This window comes from Bos taurus, chromosome 3 (assembly GCF_002263795.3).
Source record: "Bos taurus isolate L1 Dominette 01449 registration number 42190680 breed Hereford chromosome 3, ARS-UCD2.0, whole genome shotgun sequence".
In the NCBI taxonomy this organism is placed as follows: domain Eukaryota; kingdom Metazoa; phylum Chordata; class Mammalia; order Artiodactyla; family Bovidae; genus Bos; species Bos taurus.
In genome coordinates, this window is record NC_037330.1 from 22,834,797 (window position 1) to 22,848,754 (window position 13,958).

Below are 13,958 nucleotides of genomic sequence, written 5' to 3' on the forward strand. Positions count from 1 at the left end.
ATTATCCTCATGTTAAAGAACAGGAAGCTAAGGCTTAAATACTTGAGGAGTTTTAGCACTTTTCCTAAGGCAAACAACATGTAAGCGGCAAACTCAGAATCTGGAGCCAGATCTTACCCCAAACTCCATGCCCTCAAGGCACTGTACTGAAGCATCTTTGATTTCACCCTGACCCTAAGGAGTGTGGAAGAGGCAATATTGTCCCTTCCACCACACACATCCTGGGGACCTTCCCACTGGCTGAGGGCTTCATGATTCCCTTTTCCTTCCTACCTTGGAAGAATGGCTGCTTGTTTCCAGGGTCAGTGTTGGTGGGGAATTTCTGGTTAACGGAGGAGGAGCTGAGGCCAGCTTTGCTGGCACCACCATCCAACTGCTGTTCGAGCTGCAATCGCAGACAGTTGTTCACCTGAATGCTCTGCTCCAGCTGCCCTCGCAAAGCTCGGATCTCTGCCACCAGGTGGCTCAAGTCACTGCTCAAAGGGACTTGGTGACAGGCATCCCAGGTATAAGCTGAAAGGAGAGAGAGAGATCTGGTGGCACTGAACCAAGTGTTTCCAAGCATCTGTCAGAACACTCTTCTGTGACGTTCCTTTCTGCCAAGGACCCCACTGTAATCTCAGAATCCCAGGACTAATGTGGCTTAGAATCTGTTTAGAACCATTACATCCCCTGCTGTGATGGGGATGTCACTTTTCCTGGGCGAGGACTGGCACATATTAAGATGGTACACACTCCAGCCTGGAGTTTCCTTGAGACTCAAATGACCCTTGTCCATTTAGAGGGCACATGATTGGCAGATGAAGTCAAACCTAATATTTCTCCTCCTTATTAACCTTAGTCCTTCAGGCTAGAGAGCAGGGTCTTTCAAGGCAGAAGATCAATACTAAGCTGGAGAAGTACACAGACTGAGAGAGAAGATGTGATGACCTCCACATTCAGGAATCAAAGGGGACAGGAAGAAGAAGGCATCAGGCCTTTGGGCAGCACTTAAGAATGGGAGGGATAGGGCTTCCCTGGTGGCTCAGTGGTAAAGAATCTGCCTGCTAACACAGAAGTCGTGAGTTCAATCCCTGGCCCAGGAAGATCCCACATGCCATGAAGCAACTAAGCCCATAGGTCACAACTACTGAGCCTGTGCTCTGGAGTCTGGGAACTACAATTATGGGGCACATATGCCTAGAGCCTATGCTTTTCAGCAAGAGAAGCCACCACAATGAGAAGCCCATCCATCCCAACTAGAGAAAAGCCTGTGCAACAGTGAAGACCCAGTACAGTCAAAAATAAATGAATTTTAAAAATTAAAAAAAAAATGAGAGGGAGAGATCATAACTAATTGGACTTCTCAAGTTCTACTTGCCTTTTTACCTGCACTCATCACCCATAGCCTTTCTCTATGTACTGGGGGAAGAAGAAATCTAAGAAATATTCTATAAGACTATAATTGCTCATCTAAAAACATTGAAGTCAAATGTGTTTAAAAAGAATTTGTTTCAGTTTTTATCAAGGTAATAGGATGCATATACCATATGATACATGCATCCAGTTGCATCAGAGCCATGGGCCTTAACCAAACACGTTATTTCTGCAGTGAGCTATGTGAATATTCTCACGAAATGGAATAAATGAAGAGTGCAGGACAAGATGGCAGAGTAGAAGGACGAGCTCACCTCTTCTTTTGAAAACACTAAAATCACAACTAACTGCTAAACAACCATCAACAGAAAACGCTGGCACCTACCAAAACAGATATTCTGCATCCAAAGACAAAGAAGACACAGTGAGAGAGCAGGAGGGGTGCTTTCATGATATAAGCAAATCCCATACCTGCTGGGTGGGCTACCCACAAACAGGAAAATATATTGCAGTACTCCCACAGGAGAATTCTGAGTCCCACACCAGGCTTCCCAGCCTGGGGATCTGTAATAGGAAGGAGGAGCTACTGGAGCATTTGGCTCTGAAGGCCAGCAGGGTTTGAGTGTAGGAGTTCCACAGGGCTAGGAGAAACAGACTCCAGTTTTAGAGGGTGCACACAAAGTTTCATGAGCACTGGGACCTAGGCCAAAGCAATGACACCATAGAAACCTGAGCCAGACCTACCTGCAGGTCTTGGAGGGTATCCTGGCTCTCTGTAGGGATATGAACACTGGTGGTAGAAGCTCCAGGGAATATTCAACAATGTAAGCTCCCACTCCAGTGTTCTTGCCTGGAGAATCCCAGGGATGGTGGATCCTGGTGGGCTGCCGTCTATGGGGTTGCACAGAGTTGGCCACGACTGAAGCAACTTAGCAGCAGCAGCAGGAGGCTCTCCAGGAGGTTGCCACTTTGGCACCAAGACCTGGCCCCACCCAACAGCCTATAGGCTCCAGTGCTGGGATGCCTCAGGATAAACAACCAACAGGAGGATGGGAACACAACACTACTCATTAGCAGACAGGCTGAATAAAGTAATCAGGAGTCCACTGATGCCTCTAAACATACCCCTTGACCTAGCTCTGCCCACCAGAGGGGCAAGATCCAGGTCCACCCACCACTAGGCAGGCACCAGTCTCTCCCACCAGGATGCCTGAACAATCTCCTGGACCAACCTCACCCACTAGGTGGCAGATATCAGAAGCAAAAATAACTATAATCCTGTTGCCTATGGAAAGGAGACCACAAACACGGAAACTTAGACAACATGAGACAGCAGGGAAATATGTTCCAAACAAAGGAACAAGATAAAACCCCAGGAGAACAACTAAGTGACGTGCAGGTAGGCAATCTACCAAAAAAAAATTCAGAGTAATGTTGGGTAAAGATGATTCAAAATCTCAGAAAAGAATGGAGGCACAGATCAAGAAGATACAAGAAATGTTTAACAAAGAGCTAGAAGGTATAAAGAACAGAGTTTTACAATACAGTAACTAAAATGAAAAAGGCACTAGAAGGAATCAGTATCAGAATAAATGAGGTAGAATAACAGATAAGTGAATTGGAAGACAGAATGGTAGAAATCACTGCCATGGAACAAAAGAATGAAAACAAAATAAGGACAGTTTAATGCTCTGCGGAGAGGATATTGGCCCTCCTACAACATTGCTTTCCATGAAAAAGTCTACAGCTGGAGTGACTATCCAATGCTGGTTAAGAAGCTGGGTTTGGACTACTCTTACCATCTGGCTTCATGAACTAAAATCTTCTGGCGTGACCAAGGAAAAGTGACTGACATGGAATCTATGAAATATATCATGCAATACAGTAGTATGTAGCACATTTCTCAAGAATCATTCTTCAAAAGTCCTTTTCTTCCCCATGGATAAAGAATCCACATTACAAGGAGGATCCTTACAGGAAGGGTGATCCCTGGAACACCACCTGGTGCTGTGAGGATATAAACTCATAGAGTACAAATTCTGGAGGTGGCTCTGACACAAGGTGGTAGATGTCTACCTGGCATCCAAGTACAAAGCCGGTGCCATTAGTGGGCACACAGTACAAGGTGGTCTCCCTGTTTTTTACTGGAGCCATTTCAACAAAACTCTGCATGAAAGCATGCCAGAGGCCTAAGACTGATTTTATTATCATGAAACCAAGTTTGTAACTTGACATAAAATGAAGGAGGGAGATGAGGGAATAGAATGGAATAGAAAGCTTCAAATAAGATGCCAAAGGCACTATTCTGGCTATGTTTTTCCATTCAGAATTAGTCTTAATAAAATACATTCAATTGAAAAAAGTAAATTAAAAAATTAGGACAGTTTTAAGAGACATCTGGGACAACATTAAATGTATCAACATTTGTATTATAGGAGTTCCAGAAGGAGAAAAGAGAGAGACAGAGCCTGAGATAATATTGGAAGAGATAACAGCTGAAAACACTCTTAACGTGTGATAGGAAACAGTTGCTCAAGTCAAGAAAGTGAAGATAGTCCTACACAGGATAAACCCAAGGAGGAACACTCTCAGACACATATTAGTCAAATTGGGAAAAATAAAAGACAAAGAGAAAATATAGCCAAGACATGGAAAAATAAAAGACAAAGAAAAAATAGCCAAGACATGGAAGCAACCTAAATGTCCATTGACAAATGAATGATTAAAGAAGATATGGTGCATGTATACAATGGGCTATTGCTTAGCCATAAAAAAGAATGAAATAATGCCATGTACAACAACATGGGTGGACCTAGAGATTATCACACTAAGTGAGGTCAATCAGACAGAAAAACACAAATATAATATCACTTATATATGGAATCTTAGAAAATGATACAAGTGAACTTATTTACAAAGCAGAAACTGACTCTCGGACTTAGAAAACAAACTTCTGGTTACCAAAAGGGAAAGGTGGGGGGAGGGGTAAATGAGGAGGTTGGTATTAACATAAACATCTTCTGTAAAACCTATATGGGAAAAGATTCTGAAAATGAATGGATATATGTCTGTGTATAACTATATCACTTTTCTGTACACCTGAAACTAACACATTGTGTATGAAATGTACTCCAATATTTTTTTTTAATTTTAAAAGAGAAAAAAAAAACAAAGTGTGAAGACTTAGCCAAACAAATTCAGATTTTACTATAAAAACTCTAACAGCTTGTTATTGGTGGAAGAATGGACATATTTATTAGTGGAACAGAGTGAAGAATTCAGAAATAGACTCACACATATATTGGCAAGTGATTTTTTTTTGCCTTGGCCGTTGTTTTTTAATGGAGATGCCAAGCAATTTGAGGATGGTTGTGGTGATGAAAAATCAATTGTGTTTCTATATCCTAGCAAAAAAATTACTTGGCAGTTGAAATGAAAATGTTATCCCACACATGAGAAATATTTATGTAAAAATTAAAATATGAAAGATGAATATACAAAAAATTACAAAATATTACTAACAGAAGTTATGGTCAGTTGATTGTCAACAAAGCTGCCAAGGTAATTAAATGGGAAAAGGACATTCTTTGTAATAAATGGTGCTGGGAAAACTGGATATCAATATAGGGAAAAAAGAACTTTAACCTTTTTCTCACATCATATACAAAATTAACTCAAAATGAAACACAGCAAAACACAGTTTTGCTCTTAAACATAAGAGCAAAAACTATAAAACTTCAAGAAGAAAAATACAAGGAAATCTTTATGATCTTGAGATAGACAAAGCTTTCTTCGCTAGGACATAAAGAAAAGAGTAAATAATAAAAAAAAAATTTGATGTTCAATAAAATCTAAAAAGTGCTGTCTTTCAAAGACACTAAAAGGACTTAGAGAAATATCTGCAAATTATTTTTCTGACAAATTAATTATGCCCAGAATAAAAATGTCTTTAAAGAAAACTTTTTTCTCACTTTGGGAAGGTCAGTGTGGGAGCTGGTTGTCTGCAACAATCGCTGCGTGGGTGATCAGAATTCACAACATCTGAGACTTTTTCAAATGATGACACCACCAGCATGGTTCTTTGCATTTTTTAAAAATCACTGTATAATCTGGATTTTGATTAACTTGTCTCAGACCATCCAGGTAGGTGAAGTTTGACTCTTGTAGCCTATTTTTAAGGATCTGTAGGCTGAATCTTGCTCTTGTCACCAGCATCTGGGCTTTGTGTGTGAGGGCTCCCCGCTTTTTATTGGGATCCTCAATGACTGAGGCTTTTTCTCAGATAGAACAAAGTAAGTTTCCAAGATCTCTGGAACTCCCAAGGTAAAGACTTCATCGGAAGCTCTAGCAAGAACAAGAAGCTCCCAGGGTGGGGAAGAAGGGAAAACATACCTTTCAGCGTCTTCTTGGAGTCACCATAAAGTGCCTCATAGATCTGTAGCTCTGACTGGAGGGACTGGAAGAGCTGCTGTTTCTCTTCGCACTGTTGCTGCAGGAGGGCCAGCTTACGCTGCAGCCTGGCAAGGGAGAAGCAAGGGTCCACTGAGCAGGTGGATTCCTATCAGGGCAAGAGGCTCTGAGCCAACTTTTACATCATAGAATTTTAGCCCTAGATGTCAACTGAGGTGTCATGAAGACCACTGCCTTTATTTTACAGATGTGGCAAGGGAGGCTCAGAGGGTAAAGCCCCTTTGCTTAGAACTGTGCTGTTAGCTATCACACCTGGGACACACTACCCGGTGTTCTTACTGCCCCACCGTGTCTTGTCATGTTGTCCAGCAGTTACAGGGCTTATGCTGGGAAGCAGCACCAAGGCTGGTGTAGACCTCCTAGGTGATGATGGGACTAATATCCCAAAACTCACTAGAAGTACTTTCTCCAGAATCTGATATGCTAAAGCCTTACTTACATAAGAGAGTTTTACTCTCTCAACTTTGGAGTGAAAAAGTCATTCCTAGAGAAGTCCTTCCTTCTGTTCAAAGTTACCCATAAATCTGAAATAGCAGAAGGGATATCGAGGTTTCTGAAAAGGACCATTCACTGACTTGCCAATATCCCTTTTTCTAAATCTGAAAATGCGGCCATCTTCAACGGGCTCCCTCTAACCTGGAGTCTTTCTCCTGGAGAGACAGTCGTTCCTCCTGGAAATGCAAGATCTCCTGCTGCTTCTCCTTCAGGTCTTCCAGTAACTGCTGCCGGTCTACCTTTTGGTGCTCCAGCTCCATTTCCAGCTCTTGAAGCCGGGATCGAGAGGTCAGCAGAGCCTCCCTCAGGCATTCTGTTTCCTGGGAGTGCTCTGGAAAGCAGGACACAGGAGTGCGTATATTTTAGGGTCAAAGGTCAGCAGGAAGATAAGCCCAAACACATCCATCCCGACAAACAGAACTAAGGTGAAAGGAAGGCCAGCTTATGCTGCCAGGGAGGCAAAGCCAGTGTCTGCTGTTACATCCACATGCTCCAAGGAGTGGGGGCCTCTTTCTCTGCAGAAAGAGGTTGCGGCTGTGATTCAGTATGGCCCGCCTTGGTTTTAGGGAACACACTCTGCTTCCTAACTCTATTTTCTAAGTACTCACATACGCTCTATGCAATAATCCACTCGTGAGTTTTGCCAAGGATCAAGAGGCTTATGTAGAAACCTCTCTTAATGTCTTTTTCCTTTCCTGCAAGCATTATTTCATTCTGGGCTTAATCCTCTTAGCCACCATTCTTTGTCTATTTGGCTATTCAATAAATATTTGTAAATAAAAATAATTTGTGATTGAAAATACATTGATTTCATTAACTCGATTAAAACTAAGGTCACCGCCCACCCCCCATCCCCCCACCCAGGCCCCAGAGGAAATGATGCCCACACATGGATGCCCGCTCAATAGTGTTGAGAAAGCTCTGCAAGATGTTTTTCTAGCAGAGGACCAGGGACCAAAGAGGAGCCCTGAGTGTGTAAGGAGGGAGATGGAGAGGAGACATGGGGATAGCACATCAGCACGAGAGGGACACAGGGAGCCTCAGCGAGGTCTTGGAAGAACCTGAGAGGGTGTTTAGGCCTCCTGCTCCTCCCTTTCCTGGGTCCAAACTAGCTGTGAGTTGTGGGGAGGTAGGACAGGCACTAACTGGTGTCCAGTTTGATAGCTAATGACTGAATTACTGCAAGTGGGTTGCACAGAAGTGGATTTCCTAAAGCTCCTCCTCCTGGAGCCTAGGCGTCTGAAGGCCCATGCTTGGGCATTGTCAGGAAATAGCCCTTTCTAGAGTGAGAAAAGCTATGGGAGTTTGATGTTGGTGGGTCTGAGTAGCTCTGTTCTCCACCTTCTCTCTTTGCTTGTCCAATTGGTGATGGGTGTGGCCAGGGAAGAAATGGATACAACACTGACCACAGTTTGTGGCTTTTGGCACTCACCTCTGGAAACATGACTGAGCTGAGCCTGAAGCCTGTGGTTTTCTTCCCTAAGGACTCTGTTCTCATTGGAGAGCTGAGGTGTGGACTCCAGGCCTGGACTGTAGAAGTTAGAGGTTGAGCCTGTCCGGGGAAGTGCAAGCAGGTAAGTTACACATTTGTGTAATAGAGGATCTCTGTTTGCTCATTCTCTGTCTCCAGACACTGTCCCAACCCAGCAGAAAACCCCGAGGACTCGTGTCCTGGTGGGACAAAGTCTGCTGGGCTGAATACCTGGCTTTCCTGTGGCTCCTCTGCATGGGTTCTTTGCATGCATTTCATGTGCCCTGGGTGAGCTGTTCAGGAGGCTCTATTCCCTAAATAGCTGCTCCTGCTGCAGTGTGGACAGGTCAAGGGTGTTTGGAAAGGCTGGCCTCCCAGTGTCAGCAGCCTGGGGGAGAGTGTGGGCAGGAGGCTACCTTGGTGAGTGGCTGCGGGAGGCCTTGCAGACCTGGCTCCACCACATGCCAATCACAGAACCAGGGCACAGAAGTCAGCAGGCAGCAGATGAGCAGCTTTAGGGTGAACAAGAAGCCAGAAGATTCTGGGGACCAGATCTGGTTAGATCTGCATTGAGGAGAGTTACTCTCTGAGCTCAGATACAGCAACAAAGGGAAGGGAATGGTCCTTGCTCCTGCCTTGCTGACTGTAAGGAGCAAGTGGAGGAAAGCAGACTACAGTGCTTTGAAATCTGTGACTCTCTTCTCTAGGGCAACCTTCAGAATCTCCCTAATTAGACTGGAAATAGGAGGCACTGGGCCTCTCCTACCACTTTCGCGGGCAGTGGAGCTGAGCCTGTTTTCCAGCTGCTCCCGCAGGCGGTCATTAATGCAGATGGACTCCTCCAGGCGCTGGCGTAGGTTCCGGATTTCACCAAGATGCTCCTCTAGCAGGTCAGCCCCTGCAGCCACCCAGGACAGGAAGAGGTAGAGATGGAGCATCCTGTCTATTAGTGGGGCCCACTAGGGGGGCTCTGCCAGTGGTCTCTCAGCAAGATCCCTAAATATCACTGTCCTCTCTCATGGGCATATGGGAGCTCAGGTGACTTTGTTTAAAGAGTAAATTGGCTCCACCAAGATGTATACACACAGACACACACACACAGACACACACAAACACACACACAATGGAATATTACTCAGCCGTAAAAAATAACAAAATAATGCCATTGCAGCAACATGAATGGACTTAGAGATCGTCATACTGAGTGAAGTCAGAGAAGGAGAAATATCATATGACATCCCTTATATGTGGATTCTAAAAAGAAATGATACAAATGAATTTACTTACAAAACAGAAAGAGACTCACAAACTTAGACAACAAACTTATGGTTGCCAGGGAGAAGGTTGAGGGAAAGAGATAGTTAGGGCATTTGGGATGAACACACACACACTGCTATATTTTAAATGGATAACCAACAAGGACCTACTATATAGCACACAGACCTCTGTTCATGTTGCCTGGATGGGAGGCGAGTATGCGGGAGAATGGGTACGTGTATATGTATCACTGAGTCCCTTTGTTATTCACCTAAAACTATCACAACATTGTTAACTGGCTATACCTCAATACAAAAAAAAGGTTTAAAATTAAATAACCTATCACTTTTACCCTAAAAAAGAGTAATTTGATTTCAAACACAGGACAGCTAGTGCTAAGCAAGCCCCATGGGCCTCCTCCCATATAGGGGTGCATGTAAGGGAGTTGTAAGTGTACATGTACAGGGTTTCATAGGGTTTAGAGAAACAATTGACCTGCTCGGCTTTGTATTTACCTGTGGGCTTGGAGTTAAGCTGGTACATGGAGGAGCCTGAGGATAGGTCCCCGGATATGCTCCCTTTCTGAGGCCTCATCACGTCCCACTGGCCACTGCTACCCAGGTACCCAGGCTCCAGGATTCTGCCCAGGTCCGTGGTGCCCCTTGGAGGACAGAGGGGCTGGGGAGGGTTGAGGTAGTGGGAAGATCTGGCTTCTGTGTGGTTGGTTGGCAGTGTGGCTGGGGAAGCAGGATGAACACTGGTGACACCTGGGCAGAAGGAAACATGAGTGAGAAGCAGTAGCAGAGCACAAGGATCAGCCAGGAAACGTGTGACTGAGAAGAGCAGACACTGGAGGGGACACACGGGCTGAGGTCCCAGTCAGCTGTGGAAAAGCAGTGACATGAAGACTGACACCCCAGAAGCTACAACTCTAACCCCTTGTATTTGCTAGCATGAGCGCAAGAGTTAGGGGGTGAATAAAGCATCATAAAGTCAGCCATGTGCACGAAAGGAAAGTCCTGTGGCCCTAATCCTGGCTCCTATGATAATGCCTCATGATAGAGTCCAGGGAAGTTCCTGGGCAGAACTCACTGGGAAAGTCAGGGGTCAAGAGTGTGATGGGCCGTAGCACTGAGCACACCTGTGAACAGGAATGTCTGTGTTCCTGTGAGTACTTGCTGTTCCAGAAGCTAAAGTGCCCGTTTTCCCAGTTTTCCTTTGGGGTTGTCAAAAGAGGAAGGGGGTATAAATCCAGCTAGAATGGTGGCCCCAGTCACTCCAGACTGAACTCTTTGCTGAGGTTGGGGGAGGTTCTGTATAAGGTAAGAGGTGATCTGAATCTTACTCAACATGATTCAGGGAACCGAAATGTCATCACTTGCATCTGAAGAGTCACGAACACTCTCCCATGGGAGAGGTAGGACCTTTCATTTCATAGGCTGATGCCTTCATAGACCCTGTGAAATCACGGGCCTTCCCATCATCTCCGCTTCTATTTAAAAATAATCCCAGCTGGGTGAGAGAGGGAAAGAAGTGAACTGGCTATAGTTCAGGATATTCACATTCAGAAGACTGCTTTCTTCCAGGGATTATCGACATGAGCAGCAGAGTAAACAGGTAGCTCTGCCTAAAAAACAGGAGTGAGGAGTGAGGTCCTGGTTTCTTCCAACCAAGCCAACCCCCTTTGAGGGATTAATGTAGTTGGCAGTTGCCAATTTTGATCCTTGTTTGTAACTGTTCTCAAATTTGGCTACATTCTGGAATCATCTAAGACAATGTAAAAACAAGTACCAGTGCCTGGTTCCCCAGAGATTTGACTTAATTGGTATGTGGTACAGCTTGGGTACTGAATGTTTTAAAATCGTCCTAGCTGACTCTAATAAGCAGGAAAGTTTGAGAAGTATTGTCAAGTATCTCCCCTTCCCCAATTTGAAAAATACTAGATATTCATTGGGATCACTGGAAATTAAGGAGGAGGATAAAAAGTGTAAGCATCCAAATTACAGTCCAGGATTTAAAAGAGAGGTGACTCCCTACCTTGTCCACACCTCTTTCAACCCAACGCCACACAAGGCAAAGGGGGGAATCAGTGGTTGCTGACACTCAGCTTACTTTCTCACCAAGGTTGTAGGAGGCTTCAAATCTTATCAGTAACAGGGATCAGTAGTCTCATGTTCCAGTCTCCCCGGCCACACAATACAGAGCACATGCCCTAAACCATGCAAAAACACCAGATAGACACTTGCACAAGAAGATTTTAGCTCCATAGAGACCTGAGAAGCTGCCATGCACCACTATCCACTCGGAAGCTTGCTTTAAAGCAAAGGAGGAGAGCTGATGAGCTCTTTGGAGAGGACTGTGCTTAACAAGGCAAAGAAAGGGCTACAGCCTTTCTCGCCAAGGCTGGACCATCCAAAATCTGGCCCATGGAACAGACTGGTTGTGACTCCAGTTCAACCCACATCAGCGGACCACTTCAGGCACAGTGCTCTTCTTCCTGTCTTTCCCTTTGGGCAAAGACAATGTGACAATGTGGAAAGATGAAGGAAAAGGAAATGAAGAAAAGAAAAGTAGTCTAGTGAACACTCTTGCCTTTCGGCATGGAAGAGATTTGTTATCCATCAGTTGTTGGTTCCAGATCTGCTATGGTAGCATGGTAGCAAGTTCTAGTTCAGAGAGAATAGCACCTTTCTGTCATCTCTAAAGAGAGAAAAGACTTTTGCAAGGGGCCTCCAGATGGTTCAGCTGAGCTCAGCCTGTGCTCTCAGCAGGACTGTAACAAAACCATTCTAGATGGAGAAGGTATAATGGAAACATGGAACCAGGAGCAGCAGATCCAAATTCAAGCCCATTTCTCCCCCTTACTAGTGACCTTGATCAAGTAACCTCACTCTCTGAGTTTTAGTTCTCTGCCCTGGCTCTGTCACACAAGGTAAGACCATGTTCATGTTGGTAGGTACTTAGATTGCTATACCCGTGTAACACTGGTAGCAGAAGGTAGCCTCTTAGACCTCACTGCCTGCTGGAAGGAACATGTGCAGACTCTCCTTAAAAATAATCTCTGTCTCGCTGGAAATCAAACTAATGTTAGAGTAGACAGTGTATCCAATTTCAGGGATACTAATGTGGTCTAAATGGGGCTCAAGGTGTACACATTCTCAGCTGTGGTCTTAGGTCATTGGACACTCTCTATATGGTGACCATCAATCTCTGGCCCATCCAAGCTCTTCTTTACAGGCACAGACCATGGTTACAAGGTAATTTCAGATTGCTTTCTAGTATTTTTTAAAGCACTACTAGAGGGAAAATTCATCATGTGAAGTTCTTTTCTTATTTCACATAGGAGGATAGTTAGTTGCCTACTAACTGATGAAACACACATATGAGAAAGATAACAGCGAATATATTTCCCAAAACAGCAAGCGCAGCTCTGCCTCAATCATCCACTGATAGCGTGTACCCCTGTGTTATTTTTGAAACTCTGCCATCCAGCCAAAGCCATGCAGAGACACACAGTGTGGGTCCACCATTCGCAAGCACACAAACGCAGCAGGAAGTGCTCACTTTCTCCTAACTGCTTCCGCAGCATCTGCAGCTCCTGCTGAGCCTCTGCCAAGGAGACCATGGGTGTCTCACAGCAGCCAGGGAGGGGAGGGCCAGCAGAGCTGAAAGGCAGGAAGCTGGGTGGAGCTGAGGGCAGTGGTGCCTGGGGAAGGCTAACCAGCGTGGGTATGGATTGGAAATGAAGGCCTAGAAACAGAAAGTTAGGGAGAAAGGACATAAGTCATTAGACCGAAAGGGAGAGAAAAGAACGGGTGAAAGATTGAGAAGGTGAAACTATTTCCTGACCAGGTGTCTCCTTGGGGAGTGTCTGTCATTCAATTGGTGATGACTAAGATGGCCAAGGGGGAGCAGAGCTACCCAAGAGGCTGACTTTTCTCACCCCCTCCTTCTTCTCCCCTGCCAGGGCTATCCTGCTTTCACATTCTATGCTCATCTTGTAAACAACTGGTTATAAAAGGCAAGGTAGCATTACCATAGCTCAGGCAGCCATGAGAGCCCCATCCTAGCCATCTGGGCGTGGCAGGTCAGGATGGCTCTGCCTGAATGCTCTCAGGAGCCCTGGGGTGCTGCTGCCAGCATGGGCCAGTCAAGACTCCCCTACACCTAGAACTCCTGAAAGCAGCAGGACTCGCCCTGAGGAGGACTGAGTAGACTAGGAGAGTGGGGACGCTGGCATGACTAATGCATGAAATTCAAGGCTGACGGAAACAAACTTGAGAATCCCAAATCACTGTGCTCATTCACCAAAGGAAAAATAAAAGCCTTGGCAAACTGAGACACAGTGGCATGCAAATCTGTCTGGACATTCAAATAGTTTAAGAAAAATGCTTAACATATGTGGATTCTTCCATCGATGCAAACCTACTGAATTGTAAACTCTGGCAGAAAGTGTTTTAAAAGAAAAAACTTCGCAGGTGATCATTATGCAGCCCATCTATAGACTTCAGGAAGCCTGGGAAGTTCTGATGGTTGAATCTCCTTTTCCCAAAAACAGTTGAAGGGCATGTAGCCCATGGAGGGAGCAGAAACCAAGACGTCTAGACTTGTGGAGACTGCTTCACACAGAAGACAGTGATCACATTCTGAAAAACATCCCTTATCCCAGGATGCTGACATAGTATCAGAGCAGTACAAGACCCCTGAATTACCAAGTGACACAGTCCAGGCCTCCTTCATTCTGATTCTAAAACCTTCGACCTTCTGCTCTTTTTAACCCCAAAGCATTCACAGAGATGTCTACAGTGCTTGATGAATGGTTTTTCCCCATGATTTCCTGGTTTAGCTGGAAATTTTGGCCCAGAAACTTTGAGCCCAAAAAGAGTTGGACACATTCTTTTCCTTAAGA

General features: G+C 44.9%; 1 protein-coding gene across 35 annotated transcripts in view; it reads right to left on the bottom strand.

The window, feature by feature from the left end:
• PDE4DIP (phosphodiesterase 4D interacting protein) overlaps positions 1–13,958 on the bottom strand; it is a 238,485-nt gene that overhangs the window by 7,731 nt on the left and 216,796 nt on the right. For 17 of the 35 annotated variants that reach the window (XR_233909.5, XM_015463430.1, XM_015463419.1 and 14 more), the window contains 7 exons: positions 12,614–12,799; positions 9,565–9,816; positions 8,559–8,690; positions 7,754–7,873; positions 6,463–6,652; positions 5,749–5,873; positions 274–513 (listed from right to left, as the gene is read on the bottom strand). Coding sequence is in view for 34 of the 35 variants with exons in the window: in XM_015463430.1 (XP_015318916.1) it covers positions 274–513; positions 5,749–5,873; positions 6,463–6,652; positions 7,754–7,873; positions 8,559–8,690; positions 9,565–9,816; positions 12,614–12,799 (1,245 nt within the window). In the remaining variant the exon portion in view is untranslated. The remainder of the gene's footprint in view (positions 1–273; positions 514–5,748; positions 5,874–6,462; positions 6,653–7,753; positions 7,874–8,558; positions 8,691–9,564; positions 9,817–12,613; positions 12,800–13,958) is intronic. The other 18 variants (XM_059885018.1, XM_024990000.1, XM_059885010.1 and 15 more) reach the window with 2 other exon arrangements.